This window comes from Rhipicephalus sanguineus, chromosome 9, assembly GCF_013339695.2.
Source record: "Rhipicephalus sanguineus isolate Rsan-2018 chromosome 9, BIME_Rsan_1.4, whole genome shotgun sequence".
NCBI classification, from domain to species: Eukaryota; Metazoa; Arthropoda; class Arachnida; order Ixodida; family Ixodidae; genus Rhipicephalus; species Rhipicephalus sanguineus.
Genome location: NC_051184.2, coordinates 95,113,550 through 95,133,597, shown reverse-complemented (window position 1 = coordinate 95,133,597; position 20,048 = coordinate 95,113,550). Strand labels below are relative to the sequence as shown.

General features: G+C 46.0%; 1 protein-coding gene across 1 annotated transcript in view; it reads right to left on the bottom strand.

Annotated features, from left to right (window-relative positions):
• The window catches only part of LOC119406032 (uncharacterized), a 97,745-nt gene that overhangs the window by 53,794 nt on the left and 23,903 nt on the right, over window positions 1-20,048 (bottom strand). Inside the window, exons 3-7 of the mRNA XM_037672878.2 lie at window positions 17,573-17,923; window positions 8,083-8,433; window positions 6,564-6,920; window positions 4,370-4,596; window positions 1,420-1,684 (exon numbers count right to left, since the gene is read on the bottom strand). Coding sequence (XP_037528806.2) covers window positions 1,420-1,684; window positions 4,370-4,596; window positions 6,564-6,920; window positions 8,083-8,433; window positions 17,573-17,923 — 1,551 coding nt within the window. The remainder of the gene's footprint in view (window positions 1-1,419; window positions 1,685-4,369; window positions 4,597-6,563; window positions 6,921-8,082; window positions 8,434-17,572; window positions 17,924-20,048) is intronic.

The following is a 20,048-nucleotide window of genomic DNA, read 5'->3' as shown; positions in this document are numbered from 1 at the left end:
TGGAAACAAGGCCAGAGAATTTTAGAACCACTGTCCTTTTTTTCTTTCTTTCGCGATGGGGTTAGGGTTTAGAGTTATGGTCTGCGCGTCTGGATTGAATTGAATGATAATGTGCAAGTTGCAGGTGACCAACGCAATCTCCACTGCTTGCTCAAATTAGCCCAACTGAGAAAATTTTGAGATTGGTCAGGCATCTTGGCACAACATGGCGCATATTCAACAAATTTCACAGTTTTGGCTAAGGTTGGTGCAAAAATAAGGAATTGTACCAAGCAACACAGACACTGTTAGATATTTGTGAAGTGTATGGCGAAGAATCGATGCCTCTTCGGCTCAAAATTGGTCTAAGTGCTTCAAAGACAGCAATTTCAACCTCAACAACATGCGAAGCATGTTGCATTCAGTTTGATGAAGTGCAAACGAATCGGGCTGATTCAGATTCACAGCAAACCTTGCCCACTAATTCTCTCATATTTTCGTATGGATCTTAATGAAAAAGTCACAGTTTCGCCGCAAAGGCGAAGCAATGAATATGTAGCAACAAATTGAAATGTAACGCGAAGAATGGAAAGCAGCTCAAAATTTCCAGCGCGTCGTTCAAGCGTAAAGGACGCACGAAAAGAACAAACACAGGACAAGTGCGAACTATGAAGTGTCAAAGCTCGACACTGAAAGCGCGCTGTTCAAAAAAAGAAGGACACACGAAACGAACGCACAGGTATACACAGGACGAGCGCGAACTAATAACTGTCAGAGTTGTTACTTCTTTCTGTTTGAACAGCGCGCTCCTTTCGCAACCGCGGCCGCTGCAGCGAGCGAAGTGACCTTCGTACGCTCTATATTCAGCGCGGACATCGCGGTGAAAGCACAAGACATACAAACCACCCCCTCACGAGATAAGCGTGCACGCAGGCGAGCACGCCCTGTAGAGCAAAGTGCGGGGCGACGACCTTTAAAGCGCACCCTTCGCGCCATCTCGCTGGTGACCGAGGAAACACTCATGGTGTATATAAATAGCTCGCCGTTAGTATGCTGAGGGACGTACGGTTTATGACCGAGCCGCCTAACGCCGCACGCTGCGGATCGAGGGGACGCCTGTTCGAATCCGCGCTTCGGAAAGTATTTTTCTGAGTTATTTTTCTTTGTGGCTTTGATATATACGTATATATATATACATACATATACAGGACATGACGACGGCGACGACGCCGACGGCAAAAACTGATGACATCAAAGGATTCGACATGAATGCAAAGCACATGAAAGTTAGAGTTCTTTTAGCAGTTTTCACTGCACACATTGTTGTACAACACAGACAACAATTGTCGGCGTGTGCACTGCGCATCACAGCTGCCTGCCTACGATCTCAAACCCAGTCAGTCCTGCATTTCGGGGCCACAATTGCACGCTTCCACTCACCTCCTCAGCCAGCGGCACAGACATCATGCCAACGCCATCGGAGAAGATGTACGGCTTCTTGCTGACCGGGTGAGCGCCACCCACAATGTCCGGCACTACCTGTACGTCGCACGCCTTGACACGCACCGACTGCTCCGTAGAGGAGAAGCACTGGCCCATGCGTGCCATGCGCTTGGCCACGTTAGGGATGCCCTCGAACTGGCCCATCCATTCACGGATCGTCGCCGCGCTGTTGTGCTGCTCGTCGGCCGCGTACATCCACGTCCTGAGTGATCGAGGCAATGACAGCTGTTTTGACTTTGCTTATTGCACGGCATGCGAAAAGGCTAACCCCAAAGGGAAGAGCCATGCCCAAGCTAATGATCACGAATAAAATGACATGGGTAATCAGAAAACATGGTTCCAATGCATTGCAGCTGTAGGATATCTACTAAATCTGAGAGGGAAACTTGGAGCTAGTATTCAAAAGATTACAATATGTTATTCCACCCATATGGAACGATTGAGTAGCAGAACGGGCAAGAGATGGCATAAGATGGCCCAGGAGGTTGATAACAAAGCAACTAATGCTTATTAGATGCTGCAGACAGGGTACAAACTTGAGGGGCTAGTTGGTCCATTAGAAAGAATTACTGTTGTCAATGGCAAAGATGTCCATGAAGAAGATGCATGTATGATCAGTTTGCATTTGTGCAGAAATTTCCCATAATTGGCCGTAGTGCACGAACTTGCAGAGAATTCAGTAGTTAACAGTACTTCAATGCTTCTTTGTGCTCACATTGTCGTAGAAAAAGGCTTCACAGTTAGGTTGAAGGTATGTGCAAGTTACCTTCGCTAAGTAGCACCAGCGTTGTATATCTATCTAGAAGGCACATTGGAGTCGCTTCGAAGAAGCTATCAACTAGTCGGTTTTGCATCCAGAACATCCACTCTGCAAATGTGCAGTGTTCATAAAATTTATGCCTAAAGTAATCCACATAGTTTCGTTTCCATTCTTCATGATTAAGATGGAAAAAAAAAAGATTTTTAGCAAAGTTTAATACAGTCTTCAGTTTGCATGGTATCAGCGTAAAGCTTGAACATCAGAGCCAACATTACCTGTAGCAACGTACAACTGTACCTTGATGATACATTAAAAGAATAAATGAAATCAATAGGAGGACTGGCTTTTACACATCAGTAAGGATCTACACAGCCCATTAACGTAAAACCTTCTACATGCACAATCTTGCTGTTTTTCCAAGTGTAGAAGTTGCACATTCTCTTTTTCCGAGTATCCTGGCAAATTTATCTTGCCGTATTGGCTATGCTTGCTCCCAGTCCAACGCTCCCTTAGCGTAGATTTGGACAGGAGCCAGAAATCAAGGTAAAAGAAGCCATGCCGTTTAATTTTATCGCCAAATTTGTAGCCAGTAGAATAAAGAGGTATTATGAATAGAGTTAATTATTGAACATTAAACATTTTGAAAATCAAAAACACAGAAATAGGAGAGCAATATTTTCCTCTCTTGCTTTGTCTTCAAGCTACAAGTAGCAAATAAGTTCATTATAAACTGAGTGCTCCTTCACATGGTTCATGTAGAATAGATAGAGTTCTGGCCAGAAAGAGGAATTCTGGAACATTGCAGCCAACAAGTCAGCAGGAACATTAAACACTGCAGCAGTTTTTCCTTGAATCTGCATACCAAACTTGATTATTTTAACTACCATAACACCAGTCCAGCTTCGAGTAGTGAAATCTAATTGAAGACTAACAGCCCAGCTTCATTTTATTGTGGATGTCTATTGTCTTACGCACAAGTTCACACAAGACCCTGCTCATGCCTCAACATGAGAAACCGACGCTCAGCGTAAGCACAGGTGGCAGGTAGCGTGAATAGCGTGATAGCGAAACTTTTGCCAACATGCATGCAATTTCGTCACTTAATCATGCAACTTCATAAAACTCGTAAATTCTAACATCTGCAGTTTCATCATATGCTAAACAGTAACATATGTAAGTTCGTCCTATCCATAAATTCTGACAAACGAATTGGCGCAGCTTGAACTTGTGGTGCAAGGATGGAGCAAACAGCGGATCTGGGTGGCCTTCCTTGTTTCTCTTTATTTTTTATTTCTTTCTTCCTCTCTTTCTTTCTCGTTCTCTCTTTGTTTTATTGCGATAGCAATTATATGGACAGTCTCGGCTGATTTTTGCCGTCCCCGTAATATATATAATATGTATATATTAAAGCCACAAAGATAATTCAGAAAAACTTTCCGACGCGCGGAATCGAACGGGCGACCTCTCGCTTCGCAGCGCGCGGCGTTAGATGGTTAGGCCACGAACAGTGCCGTCTTTCAGCCTACAAACGGCAAGCTATTTATATACACCATTTACTTCAGCATGCTTTCTTAGTCACCACATAGATGGCGCGATGTGCGCACGTGGCCCGCTTTAAAGATCGTCGCCCCGCTCCTGCAAACGCCGTTGCTCTTCGCCCTACAGGACGTGGTCGCCTTCGTGCTCTTATCCTGAGGAATGAAGGGGCGGCCGGTGGGGTGGCGCGGGGGGTAGGAAGGTCACCTCGCTCGCTGCAGCGGCAGCGTTTGCGAAAGCAGCGCGCTGTTCAAACAGAAATAAGTAACAACTGTGACAATTAGTTCGCGCTCGTCCTGCGTGTACCTGTTCGTTCGTTTCGTGCGTCCTGCTTTATGTTTGAGCAGTGCGCTTCAAGTGTCCAGCTGTGAGGCATCAGTTCGCGCTCGTCCTGTGTGCGTTCTTTTCCTGCGTCCTTTGGACACGCTGGCAATTTCGAGCTGCTTTCCGTTCTTCGCATTACATTCCAATTTATTGCTATAGCATTCATTGCTTCGCCGTTGCGGCGAGACTGACTTTTTTTCTCTCTTTTTCCCATACCCATGGTCATACCCATTGGTATGGAACCCATGGGTATGAAGCACTCCATACCCATGGTCACGAAGCTGACTCGTGGATAGTGCCAGGAACTTGAACTCTCGGGCGCCAACACGCAGCCCATCGCGCAGGAAGCGCGCAACAACGGCGTCCAGGAGTGCGTCCCGCGACGAGTGCAGGTTCAGTGTGAAAGACAGCTTGTCCAGGTTGTCGTCCCTGAACGATGCTCGAATGGCGAACTCCGAGTTGAACTGGCGCAGAATTCTGTTCTCAAAATGAACCTGCAGCAGAATTACAATTACACTCAGGTCAAACACGTGCACACGGTAGTGCAAGTACTCAGGCAGTGACGACCTGAGCTTTGTAGGCAATGTGCTGCACACAGCTAAGATCAGCTCCACGCGGCAGCAAATGCTGCGTTTCAGTGAAGAGCAAGAGACTTTAGTAGAGTAGCAACTCGTTTAAGCATGCAGACACATCGGGTACAGCTAGACAATAACCTGCCGCAATTGGCAGTTAGCACATAGTTCAGCGGGTTAACCAACAGGTACCGAACGTATTCACGACACCCTATGGGAGCAGCAAAACACGAAACAAGATGCCAGCTAGCCCCTGTTGCAGCCTTATTAGAAACGCCTGATAAGTGTATTAGCAAGCCTTCAGGGCTATTGCAGACGTGGCTGTGGTAATTTGACCACTTAAGTGAAGTAAAAGAGCATCGATTTATTTTTGCAGAATAATCAATTTTTTAGACAATATCTCTGACCAGTTTGAAAAAAAATTGTGGCAGCTACATACTAGACGTGCAAAGGAACGTGAGGAGCTAGTGGCATTCCCCTCCTCCTCACTGGCACAGCACATTTCCTCACGCTAACTTCCTTTTCCCACCCCCTTGCTGTACTATACCCTTGCTATGCTATGATTGCCCCTCTCCCCTTCCTCACCCTCACTTTCCTTTCCGACCCCTAGCTCACTATACTTAGGGCTCCGTGTTTACGGATAAATCCGAACAAATCCGATAAACACTCGCGATAAACACTCGCTGGTATAATTTTTGACCATTCGGATTTATCCGATACACTCCGATTTGAAAAGGGCATTTCAACGTTCAAAGCGCATCTTCAAAGCTGAGAATCATCAATCGAAAGGAGTGCGCCTCCATCAGTGGCAGCAAGCTCTTAACATAGGCGTGCGCAGTGTTCCCCTTCAAGTGGGGGCGAAGGTTCATCGCAGCGCCCCACCTCTCTATTAAGTCAATGTATGAGGCAGAATTTGCCCCCCCCCCCCTTAGGTGACTAGTGGGGGGGTCGCCCCCCTGCACCCCCCGTACGCACGCTTATGCTCGTAAGGTATGCCTGCGTCTATTACAACACCAAGATTGTAATACGAACAAACGTAGGTGTTTTGTATTCAAGTATTTGTGCTTGTGTGTATGTGTGTTTGTGCGTTCAAACCTTCCAGACACCTAAAATACACTTAGTGCGTTCGGATGTTTTCGTGTTCAGATATCATTTTAACTAGGACTTCACAGTATTGAGAATAATAATATAATAGGTCCTTTGTTTTTCATCAAGAAGATGAAGGAGGCTGGGAAAGAAAGCTGAGAAGCAGCATGACTAGCTGCGGCACACCGAATGTACACTTTGGCGACTTTACAGCAGTGCACATCAACAGCCTTAATTACAGGGTAAATAAACAGCAAGTAAAAAAATTAAAGGATTGAGAAACACGATTCTCAGCAACAATGCAACGCATTTTCATTGGAAATAAAGTTAATAAAGACATATTGCAACAACTTGCAATGCAAAATATAACACCAAATTTTTTATTTCGGAGAATAGGATATTTACGAGAAATGCACTCCGATAAATGCCGAATTTTCTCCAAAAAGGAATAAACTCCAAAAAACACCTTCCAAGTTTTAAGAAAAATAAACTCCGAAAACATGGAGCCCTAACTATACTGTAGATGGCTAAGCTATGCTTCGCCCTCTCCCCCTCTCCTTCTCACCCTAACTTCCCTTTCCCACTAACACGCATTCATATGGTTCCCATAAATGTTTGTGCACGGTAGTGGGGCTTGCCCAATTCCTGTGGCGCATACCCGCTCGAGTTTTCTGTACGATCCACGCGGAAAAACAAAAGGCTTAACAACTCCGCCGTAAAATACAGCACTGACTGTATGAACACAACGGACAAGGGGTACCAGTGCAGTTCCTAATGTTGAAGACTGAAGAGTCTCTACGTACCTGCGCAGGACGTAGAATGAGCCGGCCAGGTGTGACAAACACGCTCCGTACCAGGCAGGTGCCGCGGGCCACCTGTGGCGGCTTCTCGTCTTTGAACTGGCTGCACAGAGCGTAGAAGGCGGGCGCAAACATGACAACATTGCCGGCATCAATGCTGGTCACGATGTGGCTCAGTGTCCGCTCCACCACCGATGGCTCCTTTTTCGACCGCCTCTCGATCTCCTGCATCAGCTTGTTGAATGTGGTCGTCGACATCAGCACCATCTGGTCGAGCACGTCAAACGTGATGTGCAGGGCTGCCTTCAATGCGTAGGCACAGGGAAACGGCAGGGTCCTCTGCATTTCCTCGCAGCGCACCTGCAAAATTTGTGTACGATATGTTGCACACGCTAGCTTCGTTTATTGCAGTAACGCTTAGATACATTAGCTGTACGCTTGGCGTGGAAGTCTTGCTCAGTGTGACCATTTCTATAGTAAAGCCTCGCAGACAAGAAATTTATCCCAGCAATTACAATCCAAGACTCCACTTCCCATTCTTACTTTCCCTCGGGCAATATTTGTTAGCTTCCCATTTTTTACAGCTCATTACACAGCTGTTGCGTCAAGAAACTACACTTGATGTGCTGCTACTGAAATGTCTACCGTGTGGTGTGATCATTACAAGGAACAGTGCGACTGTCTCCATTGTCTTATTGGCACTTTGTCAGGTGACTGGCCCACTGATGGTTGGCAGCCAACACTTCCGTGCACGTTGGCTTCTCAAACGAACATGTCAGTGTCATTTCAGCTGTTTGCTGTGTGCTTACGTTAAGAGTGCAATGAAGGTCTTGATGTGTTAGGCAAGGTAGAACACATCCTTATCCTTTAGCTGTGATCCTCTAGGATATTAGCAAAACAAGCCCACGATTACCCTAGCCATGAAAAGCAATCGGTGCGCAAACTTGCATCGCCAGATAGAGATGCAACTTCGAGATATACAACAGGATAAATGCCAGAGTTGTTTTGCTTTAGACCCACAGGCACAAACCGCTATAGGTATGTTCTTTAGGTTTGGTGTTCCCACATGATGAACTAAGAGACCACAGACATCTCTAAAAACACGCACAGTAGTGTTGCGCCTAGAGCTTGCACTTGGTGTATGCAAGGTGTCAACCTATATACTCTAAAGCTGCTGTGTAACGTAAGAGTTGGCAATAAGAACCGACTTGAAAACCAGCTACATGCTTGAGTTATCTAATTCTAAGGAGGCCACAACATTTAACTGTTACCCACTATGGTGGTCTAGTGGTTATGGTGCTCGAAAGCTGACCCGAAGGTCGTGGAATCGAATCCCGGCCACGGTGCCCGCACTTTCGATGGAAGCGAAAATGCTTGAAGCCCAGGTGATCGAAATTTCCGGAATCCTCCACTACAGCGTCCATCATAATCATATCGTGGTTTTAGGACGTTAAACCCCAACAGTTATTATTATTACATTCGATTGTAAGTGTCTGCAGAAGAAATGCCACAGCATCCGTACCACAACCTCGGTTGTCCAACGGCCCACAACAGAGTCGGGACAGTAGGTTTGTATGGGTGCATAGCAGAAGAGGGTCCCATTAGAGCAACGCTGTGAGAGCCGTCCGATGACACGCCTCGCAAGAGAGTGGTCCCGTAGGACCAACTTGAGGAATAGGCCTCCGCAGAGGGATGCCGTGCGCACAGGTCCACCAATGCAGTTACAGCCAATGGTGAGGTGGCGCTCCCAGCGTAGCTGTGCAGGACTGCCAGGCCGGGCAGGGATGTCGTTCACCACCTCTCCCATCAGCATCGCCGGGGTCTTGAGGTGAAGGTAGATCTCTACGAGGCGATTCTTCTCGTTTATCAACACCTGCGCCACACCGAGCATGGTGGAGAACCATGTAACTTCCTTCAGAGCATCAGAGGGCTACTTTATCGTTGAGTTAACCTTCTATGCGTGAACAATTCCTCGACATTTTGCAGGAAATAAAACAGTGAACCAGAAAAACGAACAGCAGGACTATTCTGAAAAGAGTGCTGGCGGTGCCAAGTGCGAAATTATCTAGGCTATTTTACAGATGTGCGGATGGGTGCGCTTTCAAAGGGAACACTCGTGCACAGTCCAAGTTTCGCTCTCTTGCAAAAGCATAGTGGTTTAGATTTGTATAGGTCTACTGGTGGTTGACAGTTCGGACTCTTTACAGAATAGTGCCGTGCACGAATGATGTTTCCACATCCACTTGCAGTTGGGGGCCAGCAATATGAAAGGTGCTCCAGAACTCGAATGTAGATAACCACACGAATGGGAGGATTGTATATGGGTCATTCCATGCCAACTGTCCCATTCTGGGCGCTCGACAAAAATCGATTTCTCTGAAAAAATCGGAGAAAATTACACACATATAGACATTAGTTCTACAGTATTTTCCCAAAATATTTTGAGTGGCAAAAATTTTTCGGGAACGTGAGCGCCATTTGAACTTCTCGATATGGTGGAAAACCAGGTACGAAAGAAAACTTCGCTATAAATGGACCGTTTCACGCATTCATTCTAACCTTGCTTTTTTGTGTTTTTAGAGCATCGCGCTTTTATTATAGGACAGTTGCTTAGAGTAGCTTTATATTTTTCACTCCTTGGCGCGTAGGTAAAATTGAGTAAGTTGCTGCGTTTTCGGGAATTTTTTTACAAAAGAAGATTGTAGACCAAATACGTCAATTGCTTTTTATAACTCTCCATAAAACGTACTATCTTCTAAAGTTCTTGTTTTGCCTGTGTGCAGCGCGCAGGCTCTAAAATAAAATCCTGAACTTGGAAAAGAACGCTACATTGGCCTATGTTCAGATGTCTGTAGCACCCTGACGTGGTCCAAGAAAAAATAAGCGGAAAAGCGCATACGACTGAGAATCACAACACCTTCGTCCACAGAAAGTTTAATCGAAGTAATTTTTGTTTTAGTCAAGAAAAAAAGTGTTGAAGTTTAGTCCCACCACTGCATTATTTTGCTATGGGGGCAATACAAACCGACTGAATTTACTGCATAAAAAGAAGAGGCAGTGTATTCGTAGCACATGGTTTTCTGTTCCTTTTGTTAGTATATATGCCCAGTGTCCATATATGCCCAGCGTTTTGATGCACTCTAACATCGCTATTTCTTTAGCTGATGACTAGCGCCACTTACAGCACATCAAGCAGGCCTCAATATCAACGTGTGCAAGCCTAGACATTGGTTGTTTTCCATGCTGCCACGTGCCGACTGCTTCCTCCGGGCAAACGCGTGCTTTGTGTGAAAGACGTCATGGAGAGGAAGAAGTGCACGTGAAATGCCGACCGCTTTCTCCGGGCAAATGCGTGCTATGTATGAAATACGTCATGGAGAGGAAGAAGTACAATGTCGATGTGCACGTGAAATGTTTCAAGGCTTACCACACCCGCACATAGCACCCCTAACGCCCAGTGTCCTATATGTATAGGACGGCTTGAAAAACAGTGTTGCGTTCACCTTGCAGTAAATAAAGACCTTGTGGTTTTTTTTAGGGTATCAGTACACTTTTTGTGAAAAAAGTCACAGTTTCGCCGCAAGGGCGAAGCAATGAATGCGATAGCAAGAAACTAATGCTATAAGAAGTGAGGCTCGCCAATGGATACTCTCAGTTTGAACAGCGCTCCTGTTGCAAAGGCGGCCGAAGCAGCGAAAAAAAACTAGCGTGCTTCAAGTGTCGAGCTGTGACACTTGATAGTTCACGCTCATGTTGTTTGTTCGTTTAGCGGCGTCCCTTGAGCTCGAGTGACTTTCGTACGCTCCGCAACATGAGCGCGGACATCACAGTGAAAACTCCAAACATCCCTCTTCCCCTCACCACGAGAAAACCACGCGAGCAGACAGCGGAAGGGCAAGGTTCTCTCTGCGAAAATATAAGAAGAAGCGAGCGAGCTCGCCACGTCTTTTAAATCCGCCCGTCGCGTTCCTCGCGCCATCTCGCTGGTAATGAAGAAACGCTTATAAGCGCCTGCCGTCTCTGAGTCCTGCCAGCGGTAAAGAGTGTGTATATAACGCTCCGCCGTTAGCTACCTTAAGGATCTGCGCTTTCTGGCGTAGTGGTTAGCGCCACGCGCTGCGGAACGAGAGGTCGCTGGTTCGATTCCGCGCTTCGGAAGCATTTCTCTGAATTATTTTTCTTTGGGAGTTTGATATATATATATAGACTTATATACGGTGCATGACGACGGCGACGGCAAAATCCAGCCAAGACTGTCCATATAATTGCTATCACAATAAAATATTTGTTTTGTCATTTTTTCTGAGTTTGGGCATATATGGGTAAACAGTGAATACATAGCGTCTTCAAGAAATCCCAAGACTCAATTTTCGGAGGAAACTCGGTGGCATCTAAAGAAGATGGGCATGCATCGTGACATTGACGAAAAAAATCTGTGCGTTTTAGAGTTAGTTTGTCTGATAATGCATTACATTTGTAAGCAAGTATATGTTCAATTGTACTCAAGTTTTTCTGCATTGCAGTATCATTCCAGTATCTGAATGCAGCTTATTGTATTTACTCGCATAATTTGCGCACTTTTTTGCGCGAATTTAGAGCTCCGAAAAGGGAGGGGGGTGCGCAAATTACGCGGAGATTTCGCGAACACATTCGAAATAACGAGCAATATGTAGTCCTAACGCGCGCGGTATATACATCAAAAAAGAGAATAAATTATAGCACAAACGAAGGGTACTCATTTATTTAACAGAATCAGCATACACTTTAACAAGCCAGATTTGGCCATGCACGGTCTAGTCAGAATCACTGGTCGAGAAGTCCGACTGGAAATCATCGCCGCGGCCGCCGTCACCACGCTCCTGAAGCGCATCGTCCTCGGTTCCGTCGAGCGCATTCAACAGCCCAGTCTTCTTGAAGCTCTTCTCGACAATTCTAGGTGAAATGAGGTACAACGGCACAGCGATACCAGTGGACTTAAGCTCTCGCACATATTTGAAAAGGTATTCTTCAACGGCAGGAAACTTTCCTTGCTTCGATCCTCGGGACGCTCTCCTTCCCGGTCTTGTATTAACAAGCGAACTCTTCTGCTTTATCCAGTACCGAACGTGAGTCTCATTCACACTGAAGTACTTGGCGGTGGCACGGTTCCCGTTTTATTCGGCAAGCTCTATAAAGGCTGTTTCACATGCCGCGATTGCAGCGAAGAAAATCGCTCGGTTCGCTCTATTCGCTCTGTTCGCAACCGCCGCTAATGGCGGTTTCGTTTCACATGGACTGCGAATGCTTTGCGATTTTCGCTCTGCGACTGGCGCGGCGCGCAAAGCTGCTTGCTGCTAGGGTGCCTTGATGCCCGCGCGCTCCGCTGAGGGTGAGGACAGGCGCGTCGTCTGCTACGACGGCCGCCATTGCGAATCCCGCCGCAGCTCGGCAGCATGCGAAACGCGCTACACAAAGCGCTTGCGGTGCGCGGATACGTCCGGAAATAAGTGCACGCTAGTGAGCTTTCTCTTTTTCTTTTCTTTTTTGAAGCTTGGGCAGCTTTTATTGCTGTTCTTGCCTAAATGTTTATTAAGGAAGCATGTAATTCATGTAAGCTGACGGCCTGTGCATGTCTTATGCGCTAGATGTAGACGTAGACTGTTATGTTGAAAACGAGTCCTCTTCCTTACGCCGGAAACGAAAAACTCTAAAGCCTTACTTAATTTTCTCGTAAGCTCTGCATTCCAAATACACAAATAATCGTTTAAAGTATTTGTATACACGTCAGCAGCAGCAGTATATGTATCTGAACACACACAATTAAGTGTTGCGAAGCTACCTAAGCGCGATTAAGGTGGCTCATTTTGCTAAGTTTGCAAACAATTTACTCGTTTATTATAAATGGCATCATACATATATTGAACACAGAATAAAGGGCCGAGGGGCAGTATGGTGCGAATATCCTGCTAAAATGAAACGAAAGCTTCTTTATCATTATTATTGCTGACATTTCTTGCTCACAATCTGTAGCCGCTACTGTATCGGCACTCGAGTTGCACCTTGAGTCCTTATCAAAACGATGAATACGTTGTTCAGTAGTATGCCGTAAAACTTTGCATGCGCGCAGTATCAGTGCGTTTTTCCTTCTTCTTTTTGTATCTGCAGTTTCTTTCTCTGTATCTGCAGGTTTTCTCGCATGCCCAAATTATTGAGTGTTTCCAATACTCTTTTACACTTTGTGCGGCATATGCACGGCGTCGTTTATTTGTCTATTTTATTAATAATAAAATCTGGGGTTTTACTTGCCATGATATGATTATGAGGCACGCCGTAGTGGAGGGCTGCATGAATTTTGACCAACTGGTGTTCATTAACCTGCACTGACATCGCACAGTACACGGGCCTCTAGCATTTCGCCTCCACCTAAATGCGACCGCCGCGGCCGGGATCGAACCCGTGACTTTCGGGTCAGTAGTCGAGGACGTATTTTTTAAGGCGAAAGCCTTAAATGCCTCATCAAACGCGAAATTTGACCGTCGGCGTCCCGCGTCTACGGCGTCAGCATACCACGACGTCGGGGACGAGGGATGCAAAAAATTATCGTCACGTGATTACGTCACCATATGACGTCATCACGGCTTCACAAATTTTGACGTGACGTCATATGATGACGTTATCACATGACATCGTAGCTTGGTCAAAAGTGGGCAGATCACGGAGCCAGTGCACAACTAGGTGAGGTGCCTCCGATCTTGGAGGCAATGCAAAACCGCGCTTTGGGCGCAAAAAACTAAGAAGATGGCTTTCGCTTTCGAGCCGTCTTAAGCGAACGCATAAGGGAGCCTGTGAGTTTTTATTTCATTAACTGGTTTTCCATGACGTACTCATTGTACAACTTCACTTTGTTTCTTGTATTTTTTTACTGACATAGCGTGTCTACTGTACACAATGCTTCCCCGTCTTCTTGTTGTTTTCATGCGTCTTCTTTGTATAGACGCTTCGCGAGAACTGTTTGTATGCGCATCCCTGTATGAGCCTTCAGGGCTTACATTATTAATAAATAAATTATGCTTGCTCAAAGAAATAAAATACTGTGTGTGTGTGTGTGTGTGTGTGTGTGTGTGTGTGTGTGTGTGTGTGTGTGTGTGTGTGTGTGTGTGTGTGTGTGTGGTGTGTGTGTGTGTGTGTGCGTGTGTGCGTGTGCGTGCGTGCGTGCGCGCGCGCGCGCGCGCGCGTTAATATCCAGTGTACCGGCCATTTATTTGTGTGCATTAAAGCTGCGCTGACAGAAGCAATTACACAAATAAGACGCAAATTACACAATAAAACACAACTGTCACTGGTCGATTCAAAGTGATCGTAAATGATTAAAAAAAAAACAGGCACTGCGTAATTATTTAGGACAGGGCGAAAATGTAACCTTGAAACACAGAAACAGGGAAGGATAAAAAACATTTAACTGCACACATACATACATGGGCAGCACAGAAGGCGTACTTGAAACACGGAAAGGAATATAAAAAACAAGAACCCGGCGTGGTTTTAGTTATGGTGCTTGACTGGTGACCCGAAGGTTGCGGGATGGAATCCCGGCCGCAGCGGCCACATTTCGATGGAGGTGAAATGACAGAGGCCCACGTACTTAGATTTAGGTGTACGTTGAAGTACAACAGATGGTCAAAATTTCGGGAGCTTTCCACTATATACGGCGCCTCTCATAATCATATCGGGGTTCTTGGGACGTAAATTCTCACAAATAATAATTATTAGGAAAAAAGAAGGATCTGATCTGCAGACAAACACGCATAATATATTCCACGATACATTTTAAATCACAAAAATAGCGAAAGCAAAAATCAAAGGCAGATAAGGACCAACCAAGTGCAGTAAAGAATGTTTGCGAAGAAAAATGCAGGATTCATGCACACGTGAACCAAAGCATTTTAAGCATGTAGCCGATATCAGTCTGTCCATTTATTACGCAAGGTGAACACCGGCAGAATTTATCCTTGCATGTGCATTCGAAATACCGGCGGGAAACTTACGCTGCAAGTGCATAATGTGTTCTTCGGATGCCGCTTGTAACGTTTGATTTTTACTGTCCAAAGAAACCGCGTATCTTCTAAAACGATACAGGTCCCAGCGTTACAGGAATGATTGGTGCACTGCGGCTACTTGCTGCCGTTGTTTGTGGCAGACACTGCATAATTTTCGAATGTGATGTAATAATCTGGGCGTTATGATATTCTTAACTTTTCATCACCGGTAGCGAAGAGCACGCGTGTTTTGTCATTTAAAAACACTTTCTAATCTAAATTCACTTGACAATACGCAACAACGGCCATAACGAAAACAAACTCCTTGGCGCAATTTCGACGGCTCGGCCGGGTTGGCGCAATTTCGACGGGTCTCAACTGAAAAATCGCTCCGCCGCTGCGAACAGAGCGAAAAATTTCCAACATGTTGGTCGCTCGCCGCTGACCACTGCGGCGAGAGCGATCGGCCGTTTTTTTCGCTGCGAGCGAATTCGCAGCCTGAAAATCGCTCTCTTTTGTGTCATGTGAAACGGCCTTAACAGTGAGCTTGAATTTCGCCAATAGTTATTAATGAAGGATAGAAGCTGACTTTTAAGGGCTCGTTTTTCTTTGTTAGACACAATATTAATGAGAACTAACAGACAATAATGCCAAGAAAATTATAGGGGATGTTATTTGTAATAATTGGGATATAAATTTGAAGAAAGTAAAGTGAACGAAAAGATAACTTGCCGTCGCAGGTTCGGTCCCTGCCGGCGGCAGGGACTCGGTCCGGTCCCCTTCCTTGGCATTATTGTCTGTTAGTTCTCATTAATATTGTGTCTAACAAAGAAAAACGAGCCCTTAAAAGTCAGCTTCTTTCATAGAGTTTCATACAATAACCTAGAGAGGAAACTGGCGCTGCGATCGTTCAACCACCATGGGAATGATGGGAAGTACAGGCTTCGGAATGGATAGCGTTAGCTAGCGAGCTGTCTACGGATCTTTTTCTAGAGTTTCAGTTTCGTTCTTCGCGAGGCGTGGGTAGTGGGGTGCGTTTCAAAGCACTCAAGCAGCGCCTTTGTTGTTCAAAGAGGCTGAAGATCGCTAGATCTCTTGATTTGCTGTTTCTTTGCAGCTTTACAGGTTGTATATGACAGTTTTAGTAAAGCGTCGTGCACTCACCGCTGCGCATAGATGTAGCGTCCCATGTCAGTGCAGGAAATTGCATAGAGTTCCCGTTTTGTGATGAGCGCTACTAGTCAAAACTCTTTCAAATCGACTGCAAAATGACGGTGAAGCTAAGTAGACGCACCGTCACGCTCCTCTGACTTCACTTCACAACAAAACGAGAGAGCGTTGGGGGCAGACCACTTGGACAGACGCACCTGGCATCGCAGCAGATGATACGTTAAGTGTTTCTCACTCAATACGGTACTGTTATTTCCATAAATACATAATGCATACTTTCAAGGGAAAGACAAGGGTGTTTGTTTTAAGTGTTGTAAAGAAAATAATTCATTATATTGCGACGCCAAATCTGGAACAATTGCAGAGCAATGCATACTCTGGTGGTTGAATTTGTCCAGGTTTCAGTTCCATCTCACGGTCACGCAAACTTTTTTCAATAACTTTTACGTACAAAAGAATGAAGCAAGTTTTAATTGGAAATAACTTCATATCGTTTTGTTTTACACTCGGCAAGCAAGCGTCGCGAATCTCAAGAACCTAATCCATCCGAAGCAAATCCAAAGCCTTTATTTCCCATCATTCTCATGGTGGTTGAAGCGCCGCTCAAGGAGCCCGCGTAGACACTAGCGCCAGATTCCCCTCTAGGTATTATTGTAAGAAACTCTATGGCTTCTTTCCTTCATTCATAGCGAGGGTCTCGTTCTGGCAGACATGATGCCTTCAGGTAGTATGCGAGGGATTATTGGTCAGCTGCCAGTTCGTAAACAGATCACGTGCTACGTGCCGCCAAAAGGCAGAAAAAGAGTGTTCCACACTCGCCGCCATGGCTGCGATCGGCGCTGACTAACACTCCTAGGTTTAAATGCACATATATACCCCATAAAGTGGACGGGGGGATGACCGCCGCCGTACTTCAGTGGTAGCGCAACGGACGCGTTATTCGAAGGTCGCAGGTTCGGTCCCTGCCGGCGGCAAGTTAGCTTCTTGTGCACTTTAATTTCTTCACATTTATATCCCAATTATTACAAATAACATCCCCTATACTTTCCTTGGCATTATTTTCTGTTCTCATTAATATTGCATCAATAGTTATTGTAGTCCAGCGCAAGAGAACAGTGAAAACGTGACTGGCTGATGGCGAAACCTAAGCTTCCGAAATCAACCAAGGCTGCGCCGGCTGCGCTGCAGCGCGGACGCAGAGAATGAGGGGCAGTGAGGGGGAAAGGTTGGTGCGATTAGCCCTCGCACACTTCTGATAAATAAAATAGTCCGTGCCGTGTCGCGTGCATGAATTCTCATGGCGGGAGAACGCTCGAGCAGTTCCGACAACCCATGAACAGGTTTGGGTGTTCGGTTACGGTCCCTAGAATATAATATTCTAGCAACCGTAGTTCGAGGGTTTCAGGAGAAGAGAACGAAATAATCGGAAGAAGGGACTTCGCATTCGCAGCCCGTCTTGACTGCACTCACCTGCTCGGCGAGGGGCGTGACGATCCAAAGTCTCCCCGCGCGCGCGCGCCGGCGAGCCGGCTCGGGCAGGACGGGCAGCGCAAAATATGCGAGTAAATATGTGTTTTAGTAAACCTGGCCGTATATTAGGGCTGCAAAAATTAGGCGAGGGTGCAAATTATGCGGGTAAATACGGTATATGGGCAAGAGTCTAACCTGTGACCTAGCACTTAGCAATTGTACTCAAGTTGTTCCGCATTCCAGTACCATTCCAGTGTCTGAGCGCTGCTTACATGGGCAGGAGTCGAACCTCCAACCTTGCACTTAGAAGTACAATGCCACAGCCCCTGCGAGAGTGTTACGACCGTACGTACGTACCTTCAGGATGTTGAGGTAAGGCACGATGAAGCGATAATCTGTGACCCTTCCTTCACAGGCGGTGCGATGGTTCAAGTGGAGGTCGACGTGCAGCACGCGTTGGTCGTGCTTGAACGTGGCGTTCACCCAATAGTCGCGGTGGTCACGGACAATAGACGAGGAGAACATATGGTGCTGCACAAACATGCCCAGCTGCACCAGAGTGCCAAACGACACAGAGGAGAGGCTGATGTCGTGGTCGACAGGGTGCGTGGCCAGCTGAAAGGCCTCCATGGGACTGGGCACCAGCCACTGGAAGAGTGCCTTCCCGTTTGCCTTGTCCCGACCGGCGTTGCACCATGCATGACCAAGCTTGAAAGGAAAAAATAAAAATTTTTAAAGATCTTATGCTGGGATATAATGTGCCGAATGAGTGAATGAATGAAAAAACTTTATAATGCAAATGAATTCTCCCGGCGAAGGTGGAGCCCTCAGTCCAGGGCCCCTACGGCATTTGCCATCTTGCGAGCTCTGTCGATCAGCTTGAGCTGTTCTTCAGGCTTAGTTGTCAAATGCACACCTAATAGGGTTGCCACCTGTCCGGTTTTAGGCTAGCCCGGCCGGTTTCTTAGATGGCGGGCCGGTTGCCAGTCCGCACCTAAGACCGACCGCCATTGGCCGGTTTTAACGCAATAGCATAAAGAGCTCGTTTCGCCAAAATTCCGGCGTCGGCGACGGCGTCGTTGGTTGTGAGCGAAAAATCATCTCGTCTCTAACCGAAAAATTGGGAAAGATGCAAATAAAATAAATATTAAAAATCGGGTTCGAGTGAGAATCAAACCCAGGCCGTCTGCGTGGCAAGCAGGTGTTCTATTACACAACCACGATATTTCTAGAAACTGCTTCGAAAAAAAAAAACACTAAATGAATGTCATGTAGTGGAATGAGTCTCCCCTTAAGACATGTAATATTGCGTGGCAGAAGCGTAGTATCGCGCAAGGCGACCGAACATATGAATGGCGCAATGAGTGAGTGTTTTAAAGGCCCACCCATTACAAAGCGCTCAGACATATTTGATTATCATCATCAGCAAAAGCATGAACAAAGTGATCACCTGCGTAAGATCGTGTGTTGCCTTAGGGACCAAGGTTGCCACTGACTTTCGAGTAAATGTCGCCAAACGACGAGCAAAAAGTCGCCAAAAGTCGCCATTTTTTTACAAATTTCGCCAAAGAAATCGCCATTCTAGATATGTGCGGCATACCTAGTAATAACGATTTCCACTCACGTATAGCCCCGTTGAATACAGTACCATCCAAAACCATTAAATTATACTGACGTTTCTCAATGACAGTCGTATCGCCCGCTTCATAATGGGAGTGCATGGTGCTGCTGCTCCGACTAGCCGCAAGATGTGCGTGGTGGCGCAAGGATGAATGAATGAAGCGCTCATGATATCCTTCCATCCCTGTCCGCTCGTTTCAAAGGTAAAAGTGTGGTAAACCTTGGGCGAAAGCCGTTTTTTGTAGACAGCTTTACGTATACCCTTATATGAATTAAAAGGAATAAAGGTTTATTGAAGGTAACACGACAGAATTCTTACAGGAACCGATCATTAGTGAGTCTTACACCTTTTCAGTGGGAACTATTATGATACCGGACGCCACTGACCCAATTTCTTATAGTCACTTATATCTACACGCGTCACTCCGATGCGTTATTAATGAACAAGTAGACAATGTAAAATGTTATATAGCAATTGTTTTCATTGCACACGCTCACCGAGAACAGTGGAAAATGCCTCAATAAATATTTTTTTATTGCACAAATAGCCGCGTATCCGCCTCTCTTCGCTATTCCAAAACAGTCTTTACGAGCTGAATTGGGGGCACTGCAACAGTGAATAAGTCGCCGAGCTATTCAGAACAGTTGGAGCTTTGGCGGAACAAATGGTCGGAACACGCGGCCAACCCGTGGTCTAGCCCCTTCAGAAGCGAAATTTCAGAGAAACAAAGCACCTAAAGCCATAAACTTACAGTCAAACACTGCCCTCTCGCAGTTTGCAAGGCAGTCCGCTGACTTACATTTTGCTAGAATGTCGCTGGGGGGCGTTCCGGTACCTCCTGCATCTAGATGGTATCCCGGACTAAGGATTCCACTCACCGATATTCTCACAGAACATCAAATAAACGTTTTATTTTCTCTGTAGATGAATTGAGAAGATACGAGTTACAGGACGGACATACCGAATGACGCGTAATATGCACAATCTACTCGTGGGTCTAAAACCAAGAAAAAATACAGAGAATGTTGCCGCTCATTCGTTGGGAAGACACTGAGCTTTGGATGCACAAGTCAGTGAAGACCTAAGCCGAAAATCGCCATAAATTCGTCATGTCGCCATTCATAATTTTAGGTCGCCACGGGCCTCTCAAATTCGCCAATTTGGCGAAAAGTAGCCACCATTGGCAACCCTGTTAGGGACGCATAGTGGGCC